This window comes from Pyrgilauda ruficollis, unplaced genomic scaffold (genome assembly GCF_017590135.1).
Source record: "Pyrgilauda ruficollis isolate IOZ18807 unplaced genomic scaffold, ASM1759013v1 scaffold152, whole genome shotgun sequence".
Lineage (NCBI taxonomy): Eukaryota > Metazoa > Chordata > Aves > Passeriformes > Passeridae > Pyrgilauda > Pyrgilauda ruficollis.
In genome coordinates, this window is record NW_024513877.1 from 65027 (window position 1) to 90339 (window position 25313).

The window sequence follows — 25313 nt, forward strand, 5'->3', positions numbered from 1 at the left end:
CTGTTGAAAGTATATAAGAATATATAGAGTATACAAGAAATATTCAAAAGCAGAAATATTAACTTTAAAATAGTTGGGAGAAAGATAAATAATAAAATTTCTTCCCTATTTTATAGGTATGGCTTACATTTCAACAAAACGGTAACATTATATATTGTGAAATCATACTGGATTTTGGCTTTAAAAAGAACAGGAGAAACAGTTGTCAGAGGTCAGATTACACAGTTTAATGAAGCATTTTACTTAGAAACCCTGATTAAATTAAACTTGGTACTTATATTAAATTAAAGATATTCAGACCAAAAAAAAATACTGTATGAAACTGCACAACAAAAATAAAAGTAGTACTCTTTAGTAACTTTTGAGTACAAAGCAGCAGAATTTAAAAAGGGGATACAGTTTTTGGAGTTCTCCCTTAAATTAATATCCTTCTTTATTTCTAAACTTCTCAATTTTCTTCTCTATTTCTAAGCCCATTTTCCCAGTCATTTTTCATTACTATAATGAAATGAGAACAGCTGAAGGGACTGGGTTGTTTCGTCAGTGCAGTATTTCCTCACTAACTGAATCAGGTTTGTCTTCACCTTCACTGCAGTGCTTCTACACTATAGAAAAAATTATGTAATCAAAAATTGTTCTAAAGAACACAAGTCCTTCTTGATTGCAAACTATCAAGCTTCCTAAAACCACTAAAATGTTTGCATGTTACAGCAGCTGTCATCACACACAAATTTAAATCTTTGGCTTCAGACGAAGAAACAAGCCCTGCTAGCTATTAAGTGGTGCTAGGGAATGCAACAGCCCCAAGGATTAGTCCAAAGCATTTAATTAGACTGTGAAAGCCTTTTACCTGAGCTTCTATTTATTTAGGAGATCCTACTGAGTTAATGGACTAGTGTGATGGACTGGCATGTGCCAAAGGGTGGTGGGAATCTCTATCTTTTTTGTTCTTGTTTTGGTTTTTTTTTTTTTTTTTAATGGAACAGACAGGAAGGCTGAAATACTCTTGATGCAGATGCTGGCAAAGGAAGAAATATGTATGAAAATTGTACAACTTTGTTAAGAAGACTCCAAATGCAGGGAAGGATACTACTGCCAAAGAAAAAAAATCAAACCAGTTCTCTGAAAAACTGAAAGGGACACCAGATGATTTTTATTCTGTTTACTCAAAAACAATGAACTTACTCCCTACACTCATAAAAGAATCACAATAATAATTTTGAACATATTAGTGACACAGTACTTGATCATTAACCTTTAAGTTTTGGGGCTTTTTTATGGTCAGTGTTCCCTGCAAGTTAAGTGCTCCATTCCATTAAGGAATACACTTTGTTTTGGGTATTTTTGAATTGTTTAGTTCTGGTTCTTTTGTTGGGTTTTAAGGGAGATTTGTGCCTTTTTTGGGCAGCTTAAGAGATGTGGGCACTTTTGGTTTGATTATGGTTTTTTCTTTGTTTTTTGTTGGTTTTGTATTTTGTTTAGTTGGTGAGCTTTTTCTTTGCAGTTGTTTTGGTTGGGGTTTTTTAAGTAAAGTATGTATTCGACTGCAGAGATAGACATTGTTTTAGCACCCAACTTAGAGAGCTTTCTATCAGTGACAAGTCATCCTCATTTACAACCCCCCCCCTTTAGTCACTATCAAACAAGTGTATCAGCAAGGACAAGTTACATTCTTCAGGTTTATTAGAACCTATCACTTGACAAATATTCTTTATAATGCCTTTACCTAATTATATGGATACCTTATCAAGTTTTAATCCATTTAATGTAATTTTCATATTGTTCCAGTTGAATAGTCAAAGTATTGATAGACTTTCAAAAATAACTTGGTGGTGTTGAACAAAGTTATCTTCAACAACCAGTTCCAATATCGTCTAGAGAAGTCTTAAATTTCATAACCACACTTCAGTGGATATCAACTTCCCTCTAGTTCTTAATTAATGAATTTTTGTTTCTGGGAGTTTATATTTCTGCCTAGGATGTTATGTCTGTTGATCAAGGAAGATGCTGGAATACTTACAGAAAGACACAAAGAACTTTAAAATATTGAGAACCATAGCAATTAAGAACTAGATAGTTTATATGTCTGGAAAGAACAGATTAGGAAGTGACTCAATCACAGTCTACACACAGACAAGAAATGTAACAGCAGATAAAAAAATCCAGTAGCTGGCTTGCTACATTGAGTGCAAGTGTACTTGCTTATAAAATTTACCAAGACTGATGGACTCATATCAAACAGATTAATTTGTAAGCTGAACATTCCTGAAGGGAAAGAAAAAAAGTGAAGTTTGAACAAAAAATTATTTTCCTACTGGAAAACATAGTGGTTCTCTTAGGAAATTTACCAGACTGAATACCTACACTGCCCTATGCTGCAGAAGCTGTCATTATCAAGTATTAAACATCAACAGTCAAGATCTCTGAAAGCCACTTGGAGATTCACCCTCTCAACCAGAGAATGCTCAAGAGAAATAGTTAAATTGGACAGAACATTTTACTACCAAATGGAAGGATGGCTGAAAATGAAAATACTCCTTTACATTGGTATTAACGTATGACCCTAATAAAATATTCTGGGTCATTTCTGCATTTTATCCTACGCAAACTTAACAAAGGAATAATGCCCAGCTCTAAGTGAAGGTGAAAAAAACCAGTCTGTGGTCATATTTGTACCTCCTGAAAGTTATCTTAACTTCTAGAAAGCCATGATGGGGGAAGGAAAGCTGGACACAGAGACATTCATGGTGGAGCTCTTGCAGGAGGAAAGGAAAGCTCCTTTAATTGGAACTCTTAATTACAAGGCAAAGGATGTAACAGACTGGCAGAGCACAGGTTGAGCAGAAAGTGGCAGGTGGCAAATCTGCTCAAGATATGAAAAGCAGGCAGCAACAGAAGTCTTAAGTCACTACCTCCTTGTTGGAATAATTTGCTTAGTTTATTTTTAGACATAAAAGATTTAAGACTGAGTAGCATATACCTATTTGCATATATTTTCTCTTACTGTGTTATTTTTTCTGTTGCTAAATTCAGAGCATCCAGATGCATTTGAGCCAGTCGCAAGCCAGGGAATGTCAAAAAAGCACCAATAAGTGAACACAGAACAGCCAGGAACAATTTGAAGGTTAGTTTAGACACAGGACCCCTAAAAGAAAAGAAAGGAAATAAGCATTTTCTTGGGGAAGAAGTTGGGGGAGCAAGGAGTATCAGTATACTTTCAACCCAACAGTATCTAACATTTAATAAAAAAAGCCAACAGTATTCTGTAGGCTTCCTCCAAAATACTATTATTATTAAAAACCAATCAGAAATTAAAATTTTAAAAAATACTTTCAAAACCAACCAAATAATCTATTTATTTCCTAGAAAAACAGAAAACCTAATTTACTGACTGTGGGATGTTAATTTGTTAGTAAAGAAAAAAAAAAAAAAGAATAATTTTATATTGTAATTAGCAAAAAATTATATAACAGAAATCACAGAATTAATTATATAATTAATAAATACAGGTTTATACAAAGAAAAAAGAGAACAAAACAAAACCCTTAAACAAACAACAAAAACATCATGGTTATAGTGAAATGTAACTAACAGATCAAAGAGGAACAAAACCAAATCTAGTGATTCAAATGAGCTTCAGATTCTTTCTTAATCTATGTCACCTAAACTATCAGGAGACACCATCATTAACTCAGGTGCTGCTAAAAAAGGCAAAGCCCTGCAATAGTTTATAACTAAACAAACACTTAACATGGAAATGAATACAGAAGGTAGTGACTTTGCAATAGCTTAGGAAAGTAGATTAAAGAAAGGCTAAGAAACACATGGGATTCAGTTAACAGTTTCCCGTAAGTTTATTCATAAATTACACTAATCTAGTTTGAGGAAACTTCTGTTCCTCAAAAATAAAGATATGCCATGGCTTCTGCATGATACTTGAGACCTACCAAGCAAGAAATTTAATGTTGTGCTCCCAGTGATGAAATGGTCCCTAAATTTTAGCATGCATGTATAAGGAACTGTAACAGAAATCCATTTTGCAATATACAAAGGCTGCCTGTGACAGTGTTTGTGTATTTACGTAACATCACGAGCTATGGCATACTCCTTCAACAGTCTATATGAGGCTTGAATGTCCTGTAGAAAGAAGATGTTTTTGCGTGATAGGAACACAGCTACAACCTGAAAACAGGACTGAACAACACAACTTATTCCTAATGTGAAATTTAACACAAACTCCATCTTGTAGCTTTTGCACACTCCTCCTCTTATATGCCATAGGAATGACAAAAAAATACTTCTCTATTTAAACAATCCTTGCTGAAGAGAAACACTGTGAAAAATGTGTTTACAACTTTGAACTATATTTTATGAACTACAATCAAAATGTCAATAATGGAATTATCTCCATATTAAAATGAAAACTTTAATGCAACTTCAGTTACTTATGGGTACTTTCAGATCTTTTCATTAACCTCTTTAATCTATTGCAGGGATTATAACCATATACAAAAGCAAAACATTCTAGACAAAAGCTAAGAAAATCCAAATGGTTCATAAATTCACGTATAAGCAGACAAGTGATAAATTTACATATAAACAGACAAGTGTATTTCCAGAAACTTACTGGGATTCCAAACCTTGTTTTTCAAGAAACTGCATAGCACTTTCTGAGAAATTTGAGAATCCTGCAGGGACACATATATTTATTTTATTACAGTACAAATGAAGAATCTTCTTTGCAAAATAAAACAGTGGGTACCAAGTAATCTATTAAACAATTTTTCATATGTCTAGCAGAGCTCTTTCATGTGCTAATTAGTTGGCCACAATACAACAGAATTTGATTAACAACATCTGTAACATTTGGACACTTTGGGAAGATGAAAAAAGATAACTTTTAATATTCTTTTCTAATAAAGGAGCTACATTTTACTATGAAAGTCAAAAATGGCTAAATCTGCAACTGGAAGGCAAATACAATTAACAAAACAAACAAGCTAGGCAAAAATTAGACTATTTAAGAGAACAGCAGGAAAATGTACAGGATATTATTTAGAATCTTAATTTCAAAGCAAATTGTCTTAGAAGCATGTAATTTACACCATTCATTTGAACACAGATTTTCTCAAAAACTCTGAAAATATTTTTTTTCAGATCATGCAATCACTACAGCTGTTTCAAACACTAAAGAAAGGAGTTACCTGATTCCAATCCAAACTCTAGATAGTTTTCTGTCACAATGAGTATTGCCATGGCTTTCACAAAGAAGAAAAAACCAAAGGTGACACAGACTGATCTTTCACCTCCATCCTCAACTTTGAAATAGTGGGTAGTCAATGAAAACAGTACCTTACTACGTAATAAAAAAGTCAAGGAAAATTAGGTTTGTAAAATAACTAGAACTAAGAATTATAGTCTTGTATTTTGGTCATCTACAGGGTTGTTCTATGATGTGCATTTATTTCTTTTGAAGGTAGTATGTGCTCAGCCAATTTCAGGTTAAATTATACAACACATTAAAGTATAATAATCACATAATACCTAGCCAGAGTTTTTATCTAGGCTTACTAATAGTAAGAAAGAAGACACATGAAAAGATGAACTTATATTTCTCTCCTTTCAGACAGAACCATTTTGTTCGGAAAATACTTTTAAGATCAAGTCCAATCATCAACCTAACACCAGCAAGTTCACCACTAAGCCACTTCCTCAAGCACTTCAACTACGCACACATTTGAGACTTTTAGCTCAAAGAGAGTTAAGACAACAGCACACTGAGTCCTCTCTAGGAAAGAAAAATCTATCCCATGTTCACCTTGGAAAAACGAAGTCAGTCTTAAAACCCCTCTATGATCTTGTATGATGTATCAAATCCTTTTATCTAGCCCCACTGTCACAAAGACAAACATGTAAGAAATTACCTGCTCTGTTATCAGGGTGTTTTAAAAATATTTTTGAAGTATTCTTTTTTTACACATTTCTAAATCATTTCTAAAGTATAACAGATTAGGATAAACTTTTCATGATACACTGTCAAATCTTATTACTACGAACTGTAGCTCATTGTAATTTAAATGGTACGCAATATCCAGTCCAGATTTAAATAGAGAATTTGGAGATAATTCCAGGCATTACGTGATTTGAAAAAAATACAGACACAGAGGGAAAAAAATATTTTAAGAGTAACCTGTACCACTTTTTTCCTCCACTATGCAATAGTGCAGTTGTATTTGCCTATTTCTAATACTGAAAAAATATTAATATGTAGAGTACATGAAAACATTTTTAGAGGTATGTATTCAGTAAAACATTTGAACAATCATCAATCTCTCAAGAAACTATGATTATGCTTCAACAGGCAGCACACATTTAACATACACACTGCTGAATTTTATGTATATGCAGAGAGGTTCTGATATGCACAATGTGGTCTAAGGATAGCATCTAGAAATTCTAATCTCATATAGTAATCATCTTCAGACCCCTTTATACTTTACAGAAAGAACTGATACATCAAAAGGAAGACTTAAGTCATCACAAAAAGAAGTACATAATAGATCACACAGACTGTGTTCCGGACTTTGTTTCTCTAATAACACATGCTTAAACCAAGGCTCTTTTTACAGCTAGGGACATTAATCACAAACTGAAAACACCCTGAAGTTATACAAAGGACTTAGTAAGTTTGCGATCAACAAACCTAACATAATCTATCATCAGATTTATGACCCCCTAGATACTTCATGACTTCAAGTATGGATTGCGCCTGAAGGATTTGGAAAATTCAAGGAGGAAAAATAAAGCATACTAACAATAAATTACAATTATAGTGCAGATTCAGTACTCAATAAATAGATCCATGATTATTCAAACTATACATGACTGAAACCCTCTGTTAGTTAAATAATTACCACAGCTTCTATTTTTGGGTTGGAGAAGATTGAAGAATTATGGCTTGCTTCATCACTTCCTTTCATTGCAAGACCTAATATTCAGGATCTACTGAAAGAATAATTTGGGAGTATTTAGTGCTGAGTTAACAGAATGCCCACACCAGTTCCCCCTTTCATTCAGTTTCTTTTTTGGCCACAAATATTATATACAGTTGCATATTATATATAGTTGCAGCATTGTAGAATTTATGGTACACCCTTTTACAAAAATAATTTTATTTTTTAAACTGCTGTGATTATGGAATTTTTGAATTTTATGGTTCATATGTTGAAGTGAAAAAGATCAATCTTCTGTTCCTACTAAAACATAAGAAAACTGTGAATTCACAGAAGCAGAGAACATTCTGAGTTGGATGGGACCCATAGGATCATCCAACTCCTGGGCCTACACAGCACCATCCCCAAGAATCATGCCATGTGCCTGACACCACTGTCCAAATGCCTCTTGAACACAGGCTTGGTGCTGTAAGCACTTCCCTAGGGAGCCTGTTCCAGTGATCAACCACCCTCCATGTGAAAACTTTTTCGTAATATTCAACCTAAACTTCCCCTGACTTCAGGCCATTTATTTGAGTCCTGTCACTGGACACCACAGAGGAGAGATCAGTGTCTGCCCCTCCTTTTCCCCCACAGGAAAGTTGTAGACTGCAATGAGTCTCCCCTCAGTCTCCTCTTCTCCAGGCTGAACAGGCCAAGTAACCTCAGCCACTCTTCATACAGCTTCCCCTCCTTCATCACCCTTGTGGCTTAATTAGACACTCTCTAATGGTTGAGTATCTTTCTTAGTGCAGGACAATACCCTCCCTTGTCTGGCTGGCCATGCTGGGCCAGTTTGCCCTCCTGGCTGCCAGAGCACTGCTGACTCACACTCAACTTTCTGTCAACCAGCAGCACCAGGTCCTTTTCCATGGCACTACTTTCTAGATTCCTGTTCCCTGGTCCGCCCATACAACCAGGGTTGCCTCATCCCAGGTGCAGATTCCAGCATTTTCCCTTGTTGAAGTTAAAATGGTTGGTGATTGCCCATATCTCTTTGGGTTTGAATTTGTCGAGGTTGCTCTGCAGGGCCACCCGGCTTTCAAGGGATTCAACAGCTCCTCCCAGTTTCCTATCATCTGCAAACTTGCTTTGTATCCTTAGTACAACTTTTCACCTCTTAACACACTGGCATGAAACAGAAAAAACACTTGTCAACAAAACACAAAATTGCTCTATATTTGACTTTGACATATCATGTTGACTGCTTTCCATCAAAAATATGTAGGCAACCAAATTTTTCTGAATCCTCCATTACCACAGAATCACTTCTGATCTTGACATACTGAGTTAGTGAGTAGCTGAGTGAGTTTTAAGTATTCTCTGCATCCCAAAAGCCTGATGTCAGAGGAATGAACCTCTTCTGAAATCTCATCTAACTAGGTTCCAAGTGACCACAGGAATTGTTACCAATACCCTCTGTATTGTACCTCCTTCACCCCAAAAGCTGTAATGCCTTGAATATATTATGCTATCTCATTTATGGAGATGTTAAGTCTAATAAAAGGTTCAGACCATGGTTCCTGGTACTGCATCCTTCTACACTGCCACTAATTCCTCATACAGGTACTAAGCACATACTAACAGCAGCTTGCACATTCACACTACTGAAACAAAAATCTTGCACTGACAGGCAACTTAAATATTTTTGAATATTTGGTCATCTGAATTGATGACCAAATGAAAGCAATGATAGAACAGTGTACAAAACCACGGTAAGAAAATGTTACTGCGGTGGATTTTCCTACAACATATAATTCACAACTCTGCTTCACCTAGAACTGCAATTACTATACTGTTGTTTAAATTGACTACTCCTGAGATACAAGAGATGAAGCAAACAAGGCATTGTAACCAATAAATCTAAGAGTACATTGTGGCTTTTGTATTGGAAGCTTTTTTTTTCATTAGTTCTATTAAACTCCCCCTCATCCTTTAAAATTGGAGTGAAAAGTGTTGGCTATCACTTCTGATTTTTGAAACAGTAGCCACCTCTTTCTCTTTCCTTCTGCAAAGACTAAACTAAAATTCTCAACCTCACACCAAAAATATAAAACAAAGGATGTGCAGTAACAATTATACATTACCTATACTATAGCTATAATACAATTAAAAGGTGCCCAAGAGCCAGACACTGATTTTCTTCTCACACTAGACTAGAAAAATCACCTTTTAGTCCGTAGATCTGTTCACTGACATGTCTAAGGGGAAATACCTGATCTGGAAGCATGCTACTGACATTCTTTTTACCAAATGTGAGTTTACTTTCTCTTCTAGCAAGTTTTTATACATTACAAGGAAAAAATTCTGGAGAAACTATACGATTTATGCTTCAGTCTACTTAGAAAAGAACTCCTGTCCCTACCATAAAGGCAGCACACATTTTAATAATTATCAAGGACAGGCAAGCATGAAGCAAATTCAGAAGTCTTAGCCAAATGTAAACAAACATTAGAGTTCAAGGTTTTACATAACACCATCAACTACTGCTAATATTACAAACCAACCGAACAAACCACAACACACTAAGAATCTCTAAAGCTAGCATTTATGTAGGGGAAACGAGTTTGAATATTCATGAGGTTTATCAACTGTAACTTAGCACTTTATCTGTTCTCAGCTGCTGAAGGAGCAAAGGAGCTGTAGCAATTCTCTTTCCAGTTCACCTTTCTATAATCTGCTCTCCTGAAAGCCCTTATTCCATTCCACTGCTTTATCTCCGATCATATCTTTAAACTGCAACTTTCTTCCCTAAAGCGGGTATCTGGATTCGTATGTGGTACACAGTTAATTACCATGCAAGCATCTGTGTCTGATACTGCCTTCTCCAGTAAAAAAAAAAATAAATTTAAAACTTAACTGTCTTCCACATAACAAAACAAATATTTTACGGTTTGATAACGCCTGTTTCCTAAATACTCCACTTCTGTTTCCCTCAATTTCAGAGGTAAGTTTAGCTTTTCACAGAGCTCAGTTTCTACAACTGTTTACATACCTTATTTTCTGTACCTTGAATGTATTTTAAAATTATGAATTCACGCATGTATTTTTGCAGTAAACTAGTATACACATCACTGTGCTAGTTGGATTAGGAAGCATCATATTAAAGACATTGAAAAAAAAGAGCACACTAAATTTCCAAATTTCTTCAAAAGTTGTACTTTCTGTACACATTACTATTTCTGATTGCCAAACTGAGCAAAATCAAGTCAGTTTAGAACCACTACATACTACAGATGAGCACTAACTATATTTGCATACATGTATTTTTTTCCTAAATGGTCTGGTATTAATGTTAGCAAGCTAATGATATCAGCATTTGCAAAGAGCATGTACAGCATATACATGATTCAACAACGGCATTAGCTTACAGGACTCTTTTTCCAAATGCCAAATATTTTTGTATCCTGTCCATCAGTGGCATGGAGATTTATATGAATTGCAGAATGATGTAAACTATTTGGAACAGGTAGAGGAGGATTCAACAAAACAGAAAAGGATACACTGCAAAAGCCAAGACAAGCAGACACCACACTATGCTGATATTCATTTCTTGTGAGGGCTTCATAATGCTGTAATAGGCTTCTGTCACCACATACACTACTGTAGCTGCAACAGTGAAATCCACCAACCACTGATATTCTGGAAAGTAATGCAATGCTGAAAAATATAAGTTTGTGAATGTTAAATATATGTTTTAAGGCAGTTACTGATGTATACAGAATGGAGCAGTAATTAAAAGAGGTTTTCAATTGTGTATTAAGTGTATTAAAGTGAAATTTAGGTAGACCAAGATCAACCAAGTGAAATGCAGCAATGAAAATGTTACTCAACGATGTGAACTTCATTCTTTACTTCTGTCATCCAATACTTAATAACTACTCAAATTTATAAGGCTACGAAGTTTTACTATTTTATCACCTCAGCTTTTATACATCAACATCCTAAATCCAAAAAGCATACCTGATTTAGATTTCACAACACAGAGAGTAAACAATTTTCCAGCTGAGTCTGGCTGCAATTCCAGGTAAGAGGGTTTGTTTTGACCCTTTGTTAAAGATTGACATCTCACTGGCTATTATTTATTATATTACAAATAAACAGTTCTTTTTATTTCACAAACCCCACCATCTGAGACACTTCATGGTATGCTCATTGAGATTTTGTTAACACATCCTATAAAGCAATAATTGTTGTGTAAACTTCACTGTAAAAATTCCAGGGATCATACTGTGTTGCATACATTCTGGATGTTATGGAGAGAGTTCCCATAGGTGTTGGAAACTGCAAAGAACCATTTGTGACAACACAAATTGTCTCCCTCAAACACCTTCCCCACATGGACATAATCTGAAAGTGAGAAAACTGATTGTTTGACTTGACTATAAGCTACCCTTGGCAAATATATGAAATTGGGTAAACTTAAGTATTTCCAAGTCCTACACATATTTTGAAATAACACTGTGGTTAGATTTACAAACAAAGTATATCTATTACTTTTCAAACACAGTCAAACCCTATCTTGTATCACTCAGGTTGACAATTACATGACATAATTTCAGGAAAGTAACACTAATTGAAACTTGTGAATGTTTTGTTTATTTACTTCAAAAACTTCATTTCTGTTACACAAATGCTGTCTCCTACAATTTAAGCTGAGAAGTCTCCTGCATAGGAATATACATTCTTTCTTTCCATATTTATCCAGAGTACACATAAATATAAAAATGTAGGTTGAAAGAAAATACATATCACATACATACTCATGTATGACCTTCCTGTACAGAATGACTATGATTTAATAGCAAAAACTGAAATCTAAAAATAATAGTCATACTTTCTGCTTCCTTCCAAAACACTTAATGCTGCATATTTCTGTACTTTCACTTGCCGTTTTTAAGCATTTTACCTGAATGCTTGAGATGTATGGCTGAAAGGGCTTAGGTTCCAATACTACAGCACATACCCTATGTTAGATGAGCAGAAAGTATGACTTGACATCCGCCAATTGTTATTTTCTTGCACCAAGCTAAAAACTCTATTTTGAATAGACAGTTATGTGATTCTTTCAGTGCTGTCTCATATTGCTATGGATTCCTGATACAATAGTTGTGCTTCATGCTGGATTTTGTCTACTCATCGTTTTCCACAACATTGCTTTTAAATGTCACTCATAGAACAATAAAGGAGACTAAGCCCTACTACCTGCTTTCTCATTTATGACCAGTTTTGCTTCTATTCATTCACTGTCTACAAAAAAGATATTTCAGCATTAATTACAAATAAACTCTTGATAGAAAGAATCAGGATATATTGGAAATAATGTATTATTGCTGCATACTCTTACCAACAGTGTCCCTTTCTGTTACAGATTTTGTTTCCAGATGAAGATCAATATCTTTTGGAATGGTTAAGGGTTTGTTTTCAATATGACCATTATATTTTCTGTAAAATAAATAAATAAACAGATAGTACAAGCATGGGTATGACAAAATAAAATTTTTCTATACAGAATGACATTTAAAATTTTAGAAAAATGCAGAATGCTTTTTTTTTTTTTTTTTTTTTTACAAATACAAGTATTTTCATGTCTCTAACTAAAAGCAGCACTTTAAGTTCAAATCTTGGAAAACAACCAGATATGTCAATGGCTCGCAGATATAACCTGACAGACTCTGATATACTGCTGTGGATTTAAATGACTTCCAGACCCTTCAATCTCAGTATGCATTGGGTCAAGATCCTGGGGACAGTATTTATTTCAGCCCACTGATTTTATCTATTCAGAGCTACAGGATGTTCCCAAGGTCAAAAAAATTTAAAAAAAAACAAACAAACAAACAAAAAAAAAAAACAAAAAAAAAACAACAAAAAAAAAAAAAAAAAAAAAAAAACAAAAAAAAAAAAAAAAACAACAAATAAAAAAAAAAACAAAAAAAAACCACAAAAAAAACACAAACAAACAAAAAAAAAAAGCAAAAAAAAAAAACAAAAAAAAAAAACCAAAAACTTGCATTAGTCCTTGTCACAACAAACAGTACATGAGCTGAACTAACCTAGATCCTTGAAAGGGCCAACCTACTAGCCATCAAGCAAAGGCAATTTAAGGTATCTTTCTAATCTAAAAAAGATGTGTATTTAGACCACAAGGTGCTTTTCATCTGGTGCTCTCAAACTATACCAATATACTGATTTTCACTTCCCTGAAATTAAGTCATACTAGAAGACTTCAAATTAAAAAACCTAGCACACTCTTAAAAGAAGATGAACAAAGTTAAAGAATTTGGTCTGGTAGACCAGCATTACTAACCATTGTAAAACTTCCTTCTCATACTATTAAAAAAAATCATTAAAGGAGACCAAAAGATGCTTTGTTAGATTAAAAAATCATACTTAAAACTTAAGACCTCTAAAAGGCTAGAAGAAAACCATAAACTGCCACATTTTAGAATACCACCTCTGAAATTAGAAAAGGAGAGGTGGATTTTCCATAGGAAAACAAATTATTGCGATATAAGCATTAAAAAGAAATCAAATCAATCATGAACTTAGTTATCAGGAATGCTTTCATCTCAGCTCATATGTGAGAGGAAAATATAAGCAGAAAACATTAATAAAATGTTTTCAGGTTATATTAATGCTTAGTATAACCTGAAACACAAGAATTGTAACGGACAAACTATAGATAGGAATCTAAAGCATTACTCAAAAAATTCAGTTGTGCAAATCTACATAAGAAGTCCCAAACACTGCCCAAGGACTAGACTACCTGCAAGCTCCTGTGTACTTCCATGCCAGCAACTGTACTCCTGATTATTTTCCTAGTGCCTGTATCCAGGAGTACAATCATCTTGAGTGAGATGAGCATTTTTACCACTGAAGCCACTTCAGATCAACAAAACTTGGTGTTCCTACACTTTAATTATCCCAGAGCCCCACAATCCAAGAGGCACAGACAGAACATACCTAGGACCATTGAATGCTTTAGCTCGAAGTAATTTACAGTAGCTATGGACCTTTTCATTAGCCTAACAATTTTATATAATACAAACTATTCAGAAGCAGAAAACCTGCCTAATATTCTTGTGCTCCTAAAGCCTATAGTGTAATACACTGAAGGGTAATATGCACTGAATAAAATTAACGAAAATTTCACACTACAACTGTTTCTAAGGCAAATCTTCAAGCAAGATCCTTGTATCTCCTTTAATCATTTCTCTTTAAATTAGTTCAGACTAAGAGTGTATTTAAGGAGCAGGTGTTACACTTTGCAAGAGTACAGTCTTGACAAAGCAGATTCTTTATCTTGCAAAGTATTCTTTATCATGGGGAGTATCAAACAGATGCATCCTTATTTCTCCTACATTATCTGTTTCACATTTCCTTGTTGGGATGAATCAGAAGATACACATTCCATTTTGTGCAACCTAAATCAGTAAATCCAAACCAACTCAACAGGAAAAATTCCCACTTAACTATGGTTCTTCATGAACCAGTCACTTCTTTCAAGGACAGAGAGGTACATTCATTCATGAAAAAATAATTATTCATTCAGCTGTTAAACAAGCAAAGCAAAGAAAACATCACTTAAGCCTCCACATTACTGCTTTAGTTTCTTTGAAGTTTTATATTCCTCTTTGATTAACATTCACCCTGGTACAACCACCTACTACTACTATTGCAAAAGAATGGCAAGGCTGAGGAAAGGCAATAAGAGCAAAGGCACAATTATTATGTGGCAGTGCAATTGTATTTTTCAGTTTAGGGCTCCTACGGGTGGACTTAAAAGTATAATTACATAATTAAAGTTATTTCACATATGAATAAATATCACTGATTACATGGATAATTATAAATTATGCTCTTATTCACAATTATTTTTCCTCATTTTTGTCACACAAAACTGTTAAGATAAAAAGAGGTTCTTAATTTTAAGGAACATTGAAAAAAAAATTATTACTTTACAATGAATAACTTAACCCAGAGAATGGCGGTGAATGATGCTGCATCCAGTTGGCAGCTGATCACTAATAGTGTTCCATAAGGCTCAGTACTGGGCCCGTCCTGTTCAAGATCTTTATAGATCATCTGAACAAGGGGATGGAGGGCACCCTCAGTAAATTTCCAAACACTAAGTTGGATGGGAATGTTAATCTCCTGAAGGGCAGGAAGGCTTTGGGGAGGGATCTGGACAGGCTGGATCGATAGGCTGACACCAACGGCATGAGGTTCAACAAGTCCAATTGCTGGGTCCTACACTTGAGTCACAACAATCCTATGCAGTGCTACAGGATGGGGCAGAATCACTGAGAACTGCCCAGTGGAAGAGGATCTGGGGCTGCTGGTTAACAGCGACTGAACATAAGCCAGCTCGGGCCTAGAGGGCCAAGAAGACCAAGGACATCCTGGCCTGTATCAGACATAATGTGGGCAGCAGGACCAGGGCAGTGACTGTATTCTGTAGTCAGCACTGCTGAGGTCACACCTAGAATGCCGTGTTCAATTTTAGGCCCTTCACAACCAGAAAAACATTGAGGTGCTCGAGCAAGTCCAGGGCCACAGAACTGGGGAAGAGTCTGGAGTACAAGTTAGATGAGGAGAAGCTGAAGGAGCTGGGGAAGCCTGGAGAAAAGGAGGCTCACAGGGAACCTTCTTGATCTCTACAACTGCCTGAGGGAAAGCCATAGCTAAGCGGGGGATGGCCTCTTCTCAATGTTAACTAGTAACAGGATAAGAGGACCTAGCTTCAAGCTGTGCTAGGCGATGTTCAGGATGGACCACAAGAGAAATTTTGTCATGGAAGTGGAATGGGCTGCCCTTCTTGGGCAGTATGTGGTGGAATCATCATCCCTAGAGATTTTTAAGAAATGACTGGATGTGGCCCTTAGGGCCACAATTGACATGTGATCAAAGGTTGATCTCAGAGGTCTTTTCCAACCTAAATGAGGCAAATACGATTGCTAACCATGCTGCTTAAAAGCTAGGAAACAGGAAGAAAAATTAAATTACAATTAACAGATTATATGGGCAGTGCAGAGATTAATTCAAATCTTAAGATTTGTAAGAGAGTTCATACTGGGATAGAAGAAACAGAGCTAGAAAAAACTTCCTGTGTTGTCAAAAAGAAAACCAGAGTGGATTGTTTGGTTCTAAACAAAGCCAATTTAGAAATATTTCATCAACATGGCCAGCTCCACCACCTCAAGATGTCTCAGTTCTTGACACAGCTGTAGTTCTGGTATGGCTGTTCAGAGTTTCATGTCTGAATACCAGAAATCTATTTCCAGCTTAAGCTGACAGACAGCTATTCCATCCCTTCAGTTGTCTTTTGATAGATTCAGGAAGCTCAGCTCTTTTAGCCCCCTTGAGTAAGACAGACTTTGTTTCCTGAATGATCCTAAGCAGCTCTCTTCACCTGTTCACATACAAAATTAATTTTTATTGAACACAAGTGATCGGAATGTACACAGTAATCCAGATAAAGTTCTACGTTGGTGTCTTGTCCAAGAGGATTAATATTTCCCTCTCTCTTCCCTAGAAATATTTCATATAACACATCCTAGGAGCCCATTTACCTTTTTCACAGCTGTGTTAAGAGCAGTGGCTTATAGTAATCCTATGTTGAACTAATATATTAAAATCTTTCTTCTCTCAGTTCAAGATGAAAAGCTATAATCCTAAGATTTGTTTCCACAGTTTTTATCTAAATGCATACATTCACTAAAAAACTTGCCATTAATCAGCATTTCACAGTCCGTTTTACGGATGGAAATTAACCAGTTCTGCATCATTTGGGAATGTCCAACTCTGTTAAACTGAAAAAACATGTTTTGATAAAGAACTGTGACAATTAATGCAAGAAGGGCAGTCATATGCAACTAGCAGCTTCTAACTCATGCTAAGACAAAAGTAGGCTGGCAAAGTTATTACATGAACCATATCATGCTGAAAAAAACCCAAAAGGCAGGGGGAAGACAAGCTTAAAACAAGTATTTACCTATCTTTTTTACTTTTCCCTCTTTGCTTCCCTGCAAGAATCCGCAGTTCTTCTTCAGTGGGATGTTGATACCACCGTAAGCTAAAGAAAAAGAAAATCTCAAGTAAAATAATACCATTATTAGCAATTTAGAGAATGGCTAACTGCATAACAACACAGATTTATATACTTACTAAGATACCTGTAATTTGTCACTCCTAAGCAAGACACCTTTGTGTGTCAGTACCAACCCTGCCTGAACAACAACTAGAGTTCAGTTCTCTACAGCAAATGAGGCATTTATACATAATTATAAAGCTTTGCCACTCTGCCATTCACATGAAAGCCCTTCAGTTCTCTAAACACCAACTTTTAAAGATATCATCAAACAGAGCAAACACAGTCATACAAGGTGGGAAAGTTCACTAGAATAATTATACCCCTACAATTACTCATTAGAACCATATTGTAAACAACTTAATAAAGTATATGATATCCCTGCCTAACCCAGTAATTTTCCAGAATCTGAAATATCTATTATCTAATAATCATTACCAATGTTTTCTCTTAAGCAGAGCAAATCATAACATCAACATTCCTTTCCTTAAACACCTTCTCAGTGATATCTTCAACTTCTACTAGAAAAAGTGCTATTAAAAAAAAATCACTAATTTACACATAGTTGACCTACAAGTCTTTCCACTTTCACAGATCAATGCAGCATTCACTGCTCATTCATTTAAAAGGCAAGAAATGGTATGGAAATTTTGAAGAGGACAAACAGAGATGGTTAAGTGTCTAAGATGGTATATTTTACCTAAATTTCTAAGTATGGCAAAAAACCTTAGTAGCTGAAACAAGCCTTTTCCATATTCTGTCCAGATGTGGGAAGTCACTATGATCTCCACATGTCACTGTGATCTCCACTCTGAAATGCTGTGGTAAAGGAGACCAAGTACTAAAAAGGACAGGCATAAGAAATGTGTGTGGAAGCAGAAGGCCACTGTCACCCATGGTGACATGGGTCAACACATGACAAAGGAATCCACCACCACCTCACATAAAGAAAATTTCACCAAGTAGGACCATTCAAATCCATGCTGGTGAATTAGAGATGATGTCAGATCAATTTCAAAAAGTTAGCAAAGGCAAATTTGGAAGACATCAAAACTCAAACAATCTCAAGCCATTTAATAACACTTGATTCCCAGCTCTGTTTCAGAAAGGCCTCCTTCATCTTGGGAACTCTTCAAGAGAAAAGAACACTAATATCAGCCAACAGAACATCACACCATTGCACACTGCAGATTTCCGTTGAAGGAATTCACCACCGGTTCCAAAACTGAAAACGACAAATACTACAAATTTTGCAATGAACACAGTTTTGGATGGGGAAAAAAGGAATTGAATTTTGTATAAGTAAGAGTGAAAGTTACTTCATTAATTTATTTTTATTATGTGTACTACAGTTGACGGATCTGTGATTTGCAAACTTTGCTGCAAAAGAGACTTCAAGACTGAGACACAAATAAACCAGAGAAACAAGCTTTTCGTCCAAGAAGTCAAACTACTCTGGATAAGTAAACTTCTATCCTTTGCACGACCCAAAGCAACTGTGAAAAAGCAGAGATGTATTGTCCTGGTTTGTCATTTACCACATCACTCTGATCTGCACTTGGGATACTAATGATGAAAGTCACCTGGGCGGTAAAGAAACTTTTCAAAATCTTTCCTACACAGACAGAGAAATGGTACCTAATGCAGCAGAACGGACAAAATTCTTGTTCAGTGTAGCATGCTAACATAAATCAAACCACAAATTTTACCAATTATATATATAATATATATATTATACAAATTATACAATTTGCTCCTAATTATACTACATAACGACACTGCAAGTGATATCTAATTACAAGTAATAGGATAAAGAGTTTTAGTATTTTTCAGTTGATAAACTCTGCACATCTTGCATTTAAAATCTCAAAACCAAAAGACTTGAACAAACATTTTCATAGAGATAGAGATAATAAAAAGTAGTTTATATCTGTTTTAGCTTACCTATGCTTAAAACTGAAATCCCACAACTGATTACCTTGTGGCTTGGACATATCCAAGTCAGTCTGAATAGCAGCAGACACACAGACATGCCCTAGTTGATTTGAATAAAGGTCATTAACGAATCTACAACAAAAAATCCATTTTCTCCTGTATCCTGGCATGGCCTGAAAACATAGTAGCTGAAATAGCTGAGTGACTTAAAAGCAATGCTTTGGTAGAGAATGTTTTATTAGTTAAAAATTATGCAAGGCCTATGCAGATATTTAGGCTGCCAGATATTTCAATAAATCTATTTAGTTGCATTCAAGCTCTGAAAATAGCACTGATTGAAAAAGTTTGTATTTCTTAACAAATTTATGTAAATTGCTCTTCAAGATTCAATGATAGCTATTTATTCCATTAACAAGTAACTACCTTAAGTCTGTCTATCCTAACAATTCTTTCAGATTTTGAGAAGTCTTTGTTTCCTTTTAACAAACTTCCCATAAACACAAACAGCCGTTTTTGAACTAACTAGTCACTTAATATTTCTGTCTTGTCTGATAACATGTTTATCCTCCCTCCCAATTAGCAAGGAACACTTTAGATCCATATTGCCTGCCAATCCTTTGGAAGCAGGATATTCAAACAAAGACACTTAAAAACCACTGTTGGAGACAAATACTAGTTGAAGTTTACTAACAAAGGTAAGGAGGAGCAGGTGGTAATTTTTCCTTAGACTGCTGGACTGCTTTAGGAATGTGCCTGTACCTGCACACTTACACGTATAAAACCCTCTACCACCCCACCCACACAGGTCTATCAAATATCACTGGCAAAAAGACAGCACTATGGAGAAATGGGTCAAAGATAAAAGACAGTTTATCAGGTTAACTAAAAAAATAACTGTTTTTCTTTCTACCATTAAAATTCAGATTCTTGTTGCAGTGAATCTTCTGACTTATTTCTAGAACACAGGATTATTTCTGACTCTTTATACAATTCCTGTATTCAGGGAATTATTCAGAGTGCCTGAAATTACAATGCACTAAAATAGCTACCAGATACATAAAAGAAAACTGAAAAGCAAAAGGCTACCAACATGGAAGGCAATAATAAAATTCCCACTGACTTCAGTAAGAGCAGAATTACCTAAGCACAAGTGCTGAAATCCTGCTTGAAGTATTTATCAATCTGCAGGTGTGCAAAGATAAATGGAGAAATGGATTTGAAAAAATATTTAAATAGCAAACTTCTCCCTATCACTGGCACTGCCTTAAAACAAGGATACAGTAATTGAAAACTTCACAAGAGTGAAGAACATGGGCATAATACTGACAAATTATTTTGCAAGAGCAATTAGATATTTAAATTTTCAGAGAAAAATTTATATCAATCTTAGACATAAAAGGTACAGTATGCAATTTGGATAATTGCTGATAAAAAAGACTCTCACAGTAACCTCTCACACCTTAAAAATACATGGTAGGCAGTTTCATATTGATTAGTGTCGTGTTCTTTTTAGAGCACAAGAAAGGTGATTAACACCCTGCCAATATGGCTAACAGTGAAATTTCACACAACACGTAAGAGTATGATTCCTGTTTGTGTTATCCACCTGACAATTATTGATTTCTGTTATATCTAACACACAACTAAAGAACATTTACAGTCACTTCTCATTAGCAACTTGATGGGTGATGAAATCTGGAATATTAAAAAGGAACGAGTGGCTAATTATGAGATGCAGAGAAAAAAGTCAATGCGAAGACTTGTTAATACTCCTATGGAGTACATTATTATTCAAGGATACCCCTTCAGAAAGTAGGCAGTAAGGATTTGATATTCTTGAAATTTTAACAGTTACAAAAGACTGAACACTATCTGCTAATCATACAAAGTGTTCATCTTACCAAATGAAAAAACACTACCTATGACTCCTTTTAATATTTAACATGGTGATTTATATTCAAAACAGCTGCTGTTTTTCATTATTATTATGGATACAGCCACATAGGGAATGCTCTGCTTGCAACTCATTATGTCTGTTTGATCTACTGTTACAAGGAAGTAGTGTACTGAAATTTATACTAATACTGTTCTTTGATGTATTAAAAAAGAATTTTTAATAAATAACTAAGCACTCTTCATACATAAGGCTAATCAGGAGGTAGATTATCAACAACACAGTGCAGAGGAAAAGGAAATCCTTTATTCTTCAGTATATTGTACTGAATTTAGCTTTTTAATAATCAAGAATGCACCTTGTACCTTTAATGTAAGAGGTGAACAAAATTAACTTTATGACTGATACAATTGATAGCAACAAACAAGTATCTTCTTTTACAGCAATACTGTCATTTTGCCTTGAGCCCACAAATCAGGTGTAACAATGCTATGGTAATAAATTCAATAAAAGTCAATTACTTAAAAATCCAAACAAAATCAGTATGTTTTACTGTTACTACTCTGGTGCATAATTGCATTACCATATTTACACTTATCTTACCTGCCACTACAGAGAAGCCAACGAGCAAGAGAATAGTGAGGTATGATCTTCTGTAAGACACTAGCCATTACCATGGTAACCACCAACTGTACACTTATCACACCCTGTAGAGAAGTAAGTTAATAACAAGTCAGTATGTGTTTTAAAAAAGTGGTTAAGTATCTTTAAAAAAAAAGATAATTTAGTAACAGTCCGTATAACAGGCATGATACACTGGGGAGGAATGGGAGGAATGAGGGGGCAGAATACTGAAGCAGTTGAAAAAAAATCTCTGAAACTTGCTACAATCACTTACAAACTTCATCAAAGGGAAAAGGCATTCGTTCTCAGGTCACCACAGCTAATCTCTCTAAAGAGGTCTAAGATCCTCCCCCTCATAATACTGGCCTCATTATGTATGTACAGACATTTTCTCTTTGTTTACCCATATGTGTGGGTTTCTGTTTCTCTGATTAGTCATTTTCAAGGACTCCTCTCCACATCATCCTCATCCTTACTTTACCACCTCAGTCCATCACCTCTTTCCTCTCTAAATCCTAGTCTAAATACCAGTTTGGCCACACTACTGGCAAAGATGCTCTCATCCCACTGGGTCGGGTGGATACTGTTCCATCTTAGCAGTCCTTGCACCTCAAGAGAGTCCCACGGTCACGTAAGCCAAATCCCTTCTATCAACACCTGCTACACAATGAGTTGTTAAACCTAAAACTCTACATCAACCTTCCCCTCCCTACCAGCAGTATAATCTTTTATCCTAAACAATGCACTAAGGATGCATGCTCTCTTTTCTTCCTTCAATGCTTTCTCCTTTAGTAAAACACAAATTGTGCAGATACTGCTTTTATTAAAAACATAGGCAGATGAAATGTTTTTGGATATACATTATTATCCATAATTAAACATGACTGAGGGAGATAGAGACAGCACAAATTATCCTTTAAATATTTATAAACACTTTCAATATGTTACCATGTCTCATAAAAAAAGTGCCATGTATAAATAAAAGGAGGTAGTACTTTTTATACTTTGAAGTAACACCTTTTGAGGGGGCATCAGATACCATCAAGTTTCTTTGGTGCTCAAGAGCCTCTTCACCTTCTTCCTCCTTGGAATTTCTACTGCTTCTACATTTTGGTGCCATCAGCTCCTTGAGGTATCTCAAAAAGTAAAACCTCACATTTGTTTATGTTCAATTTCACTGATATCAGGAGCTGAATGTATTTGAACACTCAAGCTTTATTAAGGATTATGCATAGTTCTGCATACAGATTACTCAAACCAATTCCACCAGCTCCCTAGGTAAGGGAAGTGCATTCCTAACAAAAAAGTGTTACCACCTGAATGCATAATATATATGCTATACTTACATTACTAAATTGCTAAGGAAGTATACACTCTTTGGGTACAAAATAAACAATTTTAAAATCAAATGTTTCTTCTGACGATCTCACACTAAGCCCTATAACCACTTCCACCCAATGTAAGAAAGAAATCACTGTCCCCTCATATAGCCTCTCTACTAAATCATTATTCTCAGAATTCACTCTCTCAGGGTGAACTTACATTAATATTTCTCTAGAATAATGTATTTATTAGAAGCACAGCCTAATCAGATGCCAGTATGTCTCTTCATTTACTCCTAGAGCTTCCTATCTGTAAGGGAAAGAAATTGCCTTAAGACAAGAGAAGGGAAAAAGATGCAAATTAAGGCAATTATTTTTATACAGGGCAGCAGGTCCACTACTTGAGCTAAAATATTTACAATTACTTAAAAGTTTACTAATAGAAACGAATTTCCTTACTCAAAAAAGGCTGCACATTGTAACAGAACCCAGGAGGAACAATTTCTCTCCGCCACTGAATGTCTTTCTGCACCCTATATACTCCTTTCAGCAGAAACTTATAATGCTCATTCCAATAAAGTTACTGATGTATTTGATAAAAATAGAAGTACCTACAAACCTTTCAGTGTATAAATAAAAATAATCTAGCAAGTTTTAAGCCACCTGAAAAAAAAAAAAAAAAACAACCAACCTGAACCCACAATGACACCTCTAAATTTAATTTTGACTTTGTGGAGGAAATATCCTAATATCCCTCTGGTATTTTTCTAAACTTTAAGCAATTTAAAAATGTATATACATCGATATATACACATACATGCCATATGTGGGCATTTTTCTCGATTCCTGAAGGTTAGTAATCAATCACAAGCAATATACTGATAGAGAAAAGCTGCCACAAGAAGTTTTTTAAAAATTCACTGCATTAATCTTCTGCAATCTACCAAGAACACTAGTCACAGGAACACATTAGATGACACAGTGAGTCAAAATAGCATGCTGTGTGCACAACTCTTTTTGCCTGGATGTGTTTACACTCTACTTGTAGGTTTACTAACACACTCCAGAAAAATCTACAACACCCCAAACTACCCCATATTATACCACTAGAACACATTTTCCCTCCATCCCCAAATACAGGGTTCAATTCAGGATCTGTCTAGATCCAGTCTCCCCCACACTTCTGATTCTTCACTTTACACTCATGTCAATTTAAATTCAAAACAACTAATTTCAGAACCATAAATGAAGATTAGTTGCTGGTTTCCACCAATACCTTACATCCTCTATTTGCACACTCTAAATTAGAAGACACCGGATTCAGATCTTACTCAGAAATCTGTAACTTTGAAAATCTAGAGTATGAGAAATAGAGTGATATGTGTTTGATGAAGATGCTCCATGGCAAAGCTGACACCACAAGGGGTTTTGAGGACCTCTGGTAAAAAAACCCTGGAAGCTACCACCGATCTGTATTGGAGTAATAAGCACACAATCAGTGATTGGGTTGACTCAAAACTAAGAGAAACACTACTCACTGTTAAGAGATGAGGAATTTCTGCACAGATTAAATAAAGTTTCTGCAGTCTGTGGAACTGAAACTATTTCATAAGGCCTTCAACACTGATTCCACATACATCCATGTCCTTATCATGCTTCAGCTTTGCAGCTTGAAACTTGAAACCAAGTTCAAGACACTAGAGAGAAAGGTCTGTATTCTGCTGATCAAAGACATTTCGGTCAGTCTCTCTAATACTGGGAAGCATGGGGACCAAAGCTGACTATGTAAGTCAGTTTTTCTGCAAAACACAAACTGGCAAGCAACCTCCTGATCAAAAAGACTGAAATGGTACAGCCATGCAGCAACAACACAGTCTAATAAACTGCAGTCTGGCTGTCTTTCTGCTGCAGAGGAAGATCTTTGATGAGAGGTGTCTCAGAAGTCTTGAGGACTGTGTTCACTTCCTGATCCTCCAGCAACCATGGCATTCCTACCTTTGTTTGAGTAACATAACATACTTTACATAAAAGCTTTAAATAAAACATAGCAGAGAACAAATTAAGTGGTCCACAAGAATAGTTTCAGCAGTTACACTAAAGTGAAGCTTGATGATTTCTTCAAATTGGTAGGAAAGAAATGGCAGGCCAAAAATGCAAAAGTGTAAGGTTGAAGTATAACCTGGACTTTGCTTTTCACTGTCTTTTATAGTACATACCTGGAGACAGTTGCTGATTAATAGAAGGACAAAAACTAAGAATAAGCAGTTAAGATAAAGTTACAATACTCTTATCTGCACAGTAAGTATACTTACAAAACACCAACAGCTATCTCACAGTAACAAAAAAAAAACCAACAAATTTTTAAAAGTACTTCTACCTAAAGAATATTTTTCTTTTCATCATTAATTATTTATAGAACATGAAGTACAAAGATAGATAAGGTTGATTGTATT

At 35.3% G+C, this 25313-nt stretch overlaps 1 protein-coding gene across 6 annotated transcripts in view; it reads right to left on the reverse strand.

The window, feature by feature from the left end:
* The window catches only part of TMEM161B (transmembrane protein 161B), a 42631-nt gene that overhangs the window by 12626 nt on the left and 4692 nt on the right, over window positions 1-25313 (reverse strand). The window contains exons 1-8 of one of the 6 annotated variants that reach the window (XM_041461701.1): window positions 23081-23137; window positions 21518-21621; window positions 16990-17070; window positions 12340-12437; window positions 10496-10652; window positions 5205-5356; window positions 4628-4688; window positions 3005-3145 (exon numbers count right to left, since the gene is read on the reverse strand). In XM_041461701.1, coding sequence (XP_041317635.1) covers window positions 3005-3145; window positions 4628-4688; window positions 5205-5356; window positions 10496-10652; window positions 12340-12437; window positions 16990-17070; window positions 21518-21591 — 764 coding nt within the window. In that variant the 5' untranslated portion in view covers window positions 21592-21621; window positions 23081-23137. Of the gene's footprint in view, window positions 1-3004; window positions 3146-4627; window positions 4689-5204; window positions 5357-10495; window positions 10653-12339; window positions 12438-16989; window positions 17071-21517; window positions 21622-23080; window positions 23138-25313 lie in introns of those variants that run through there. The other 5 variants (XM_041461700.1, XM_041461703.1, XM_041461702.1 and 2 more) reach the window with 5 other exon arrangements.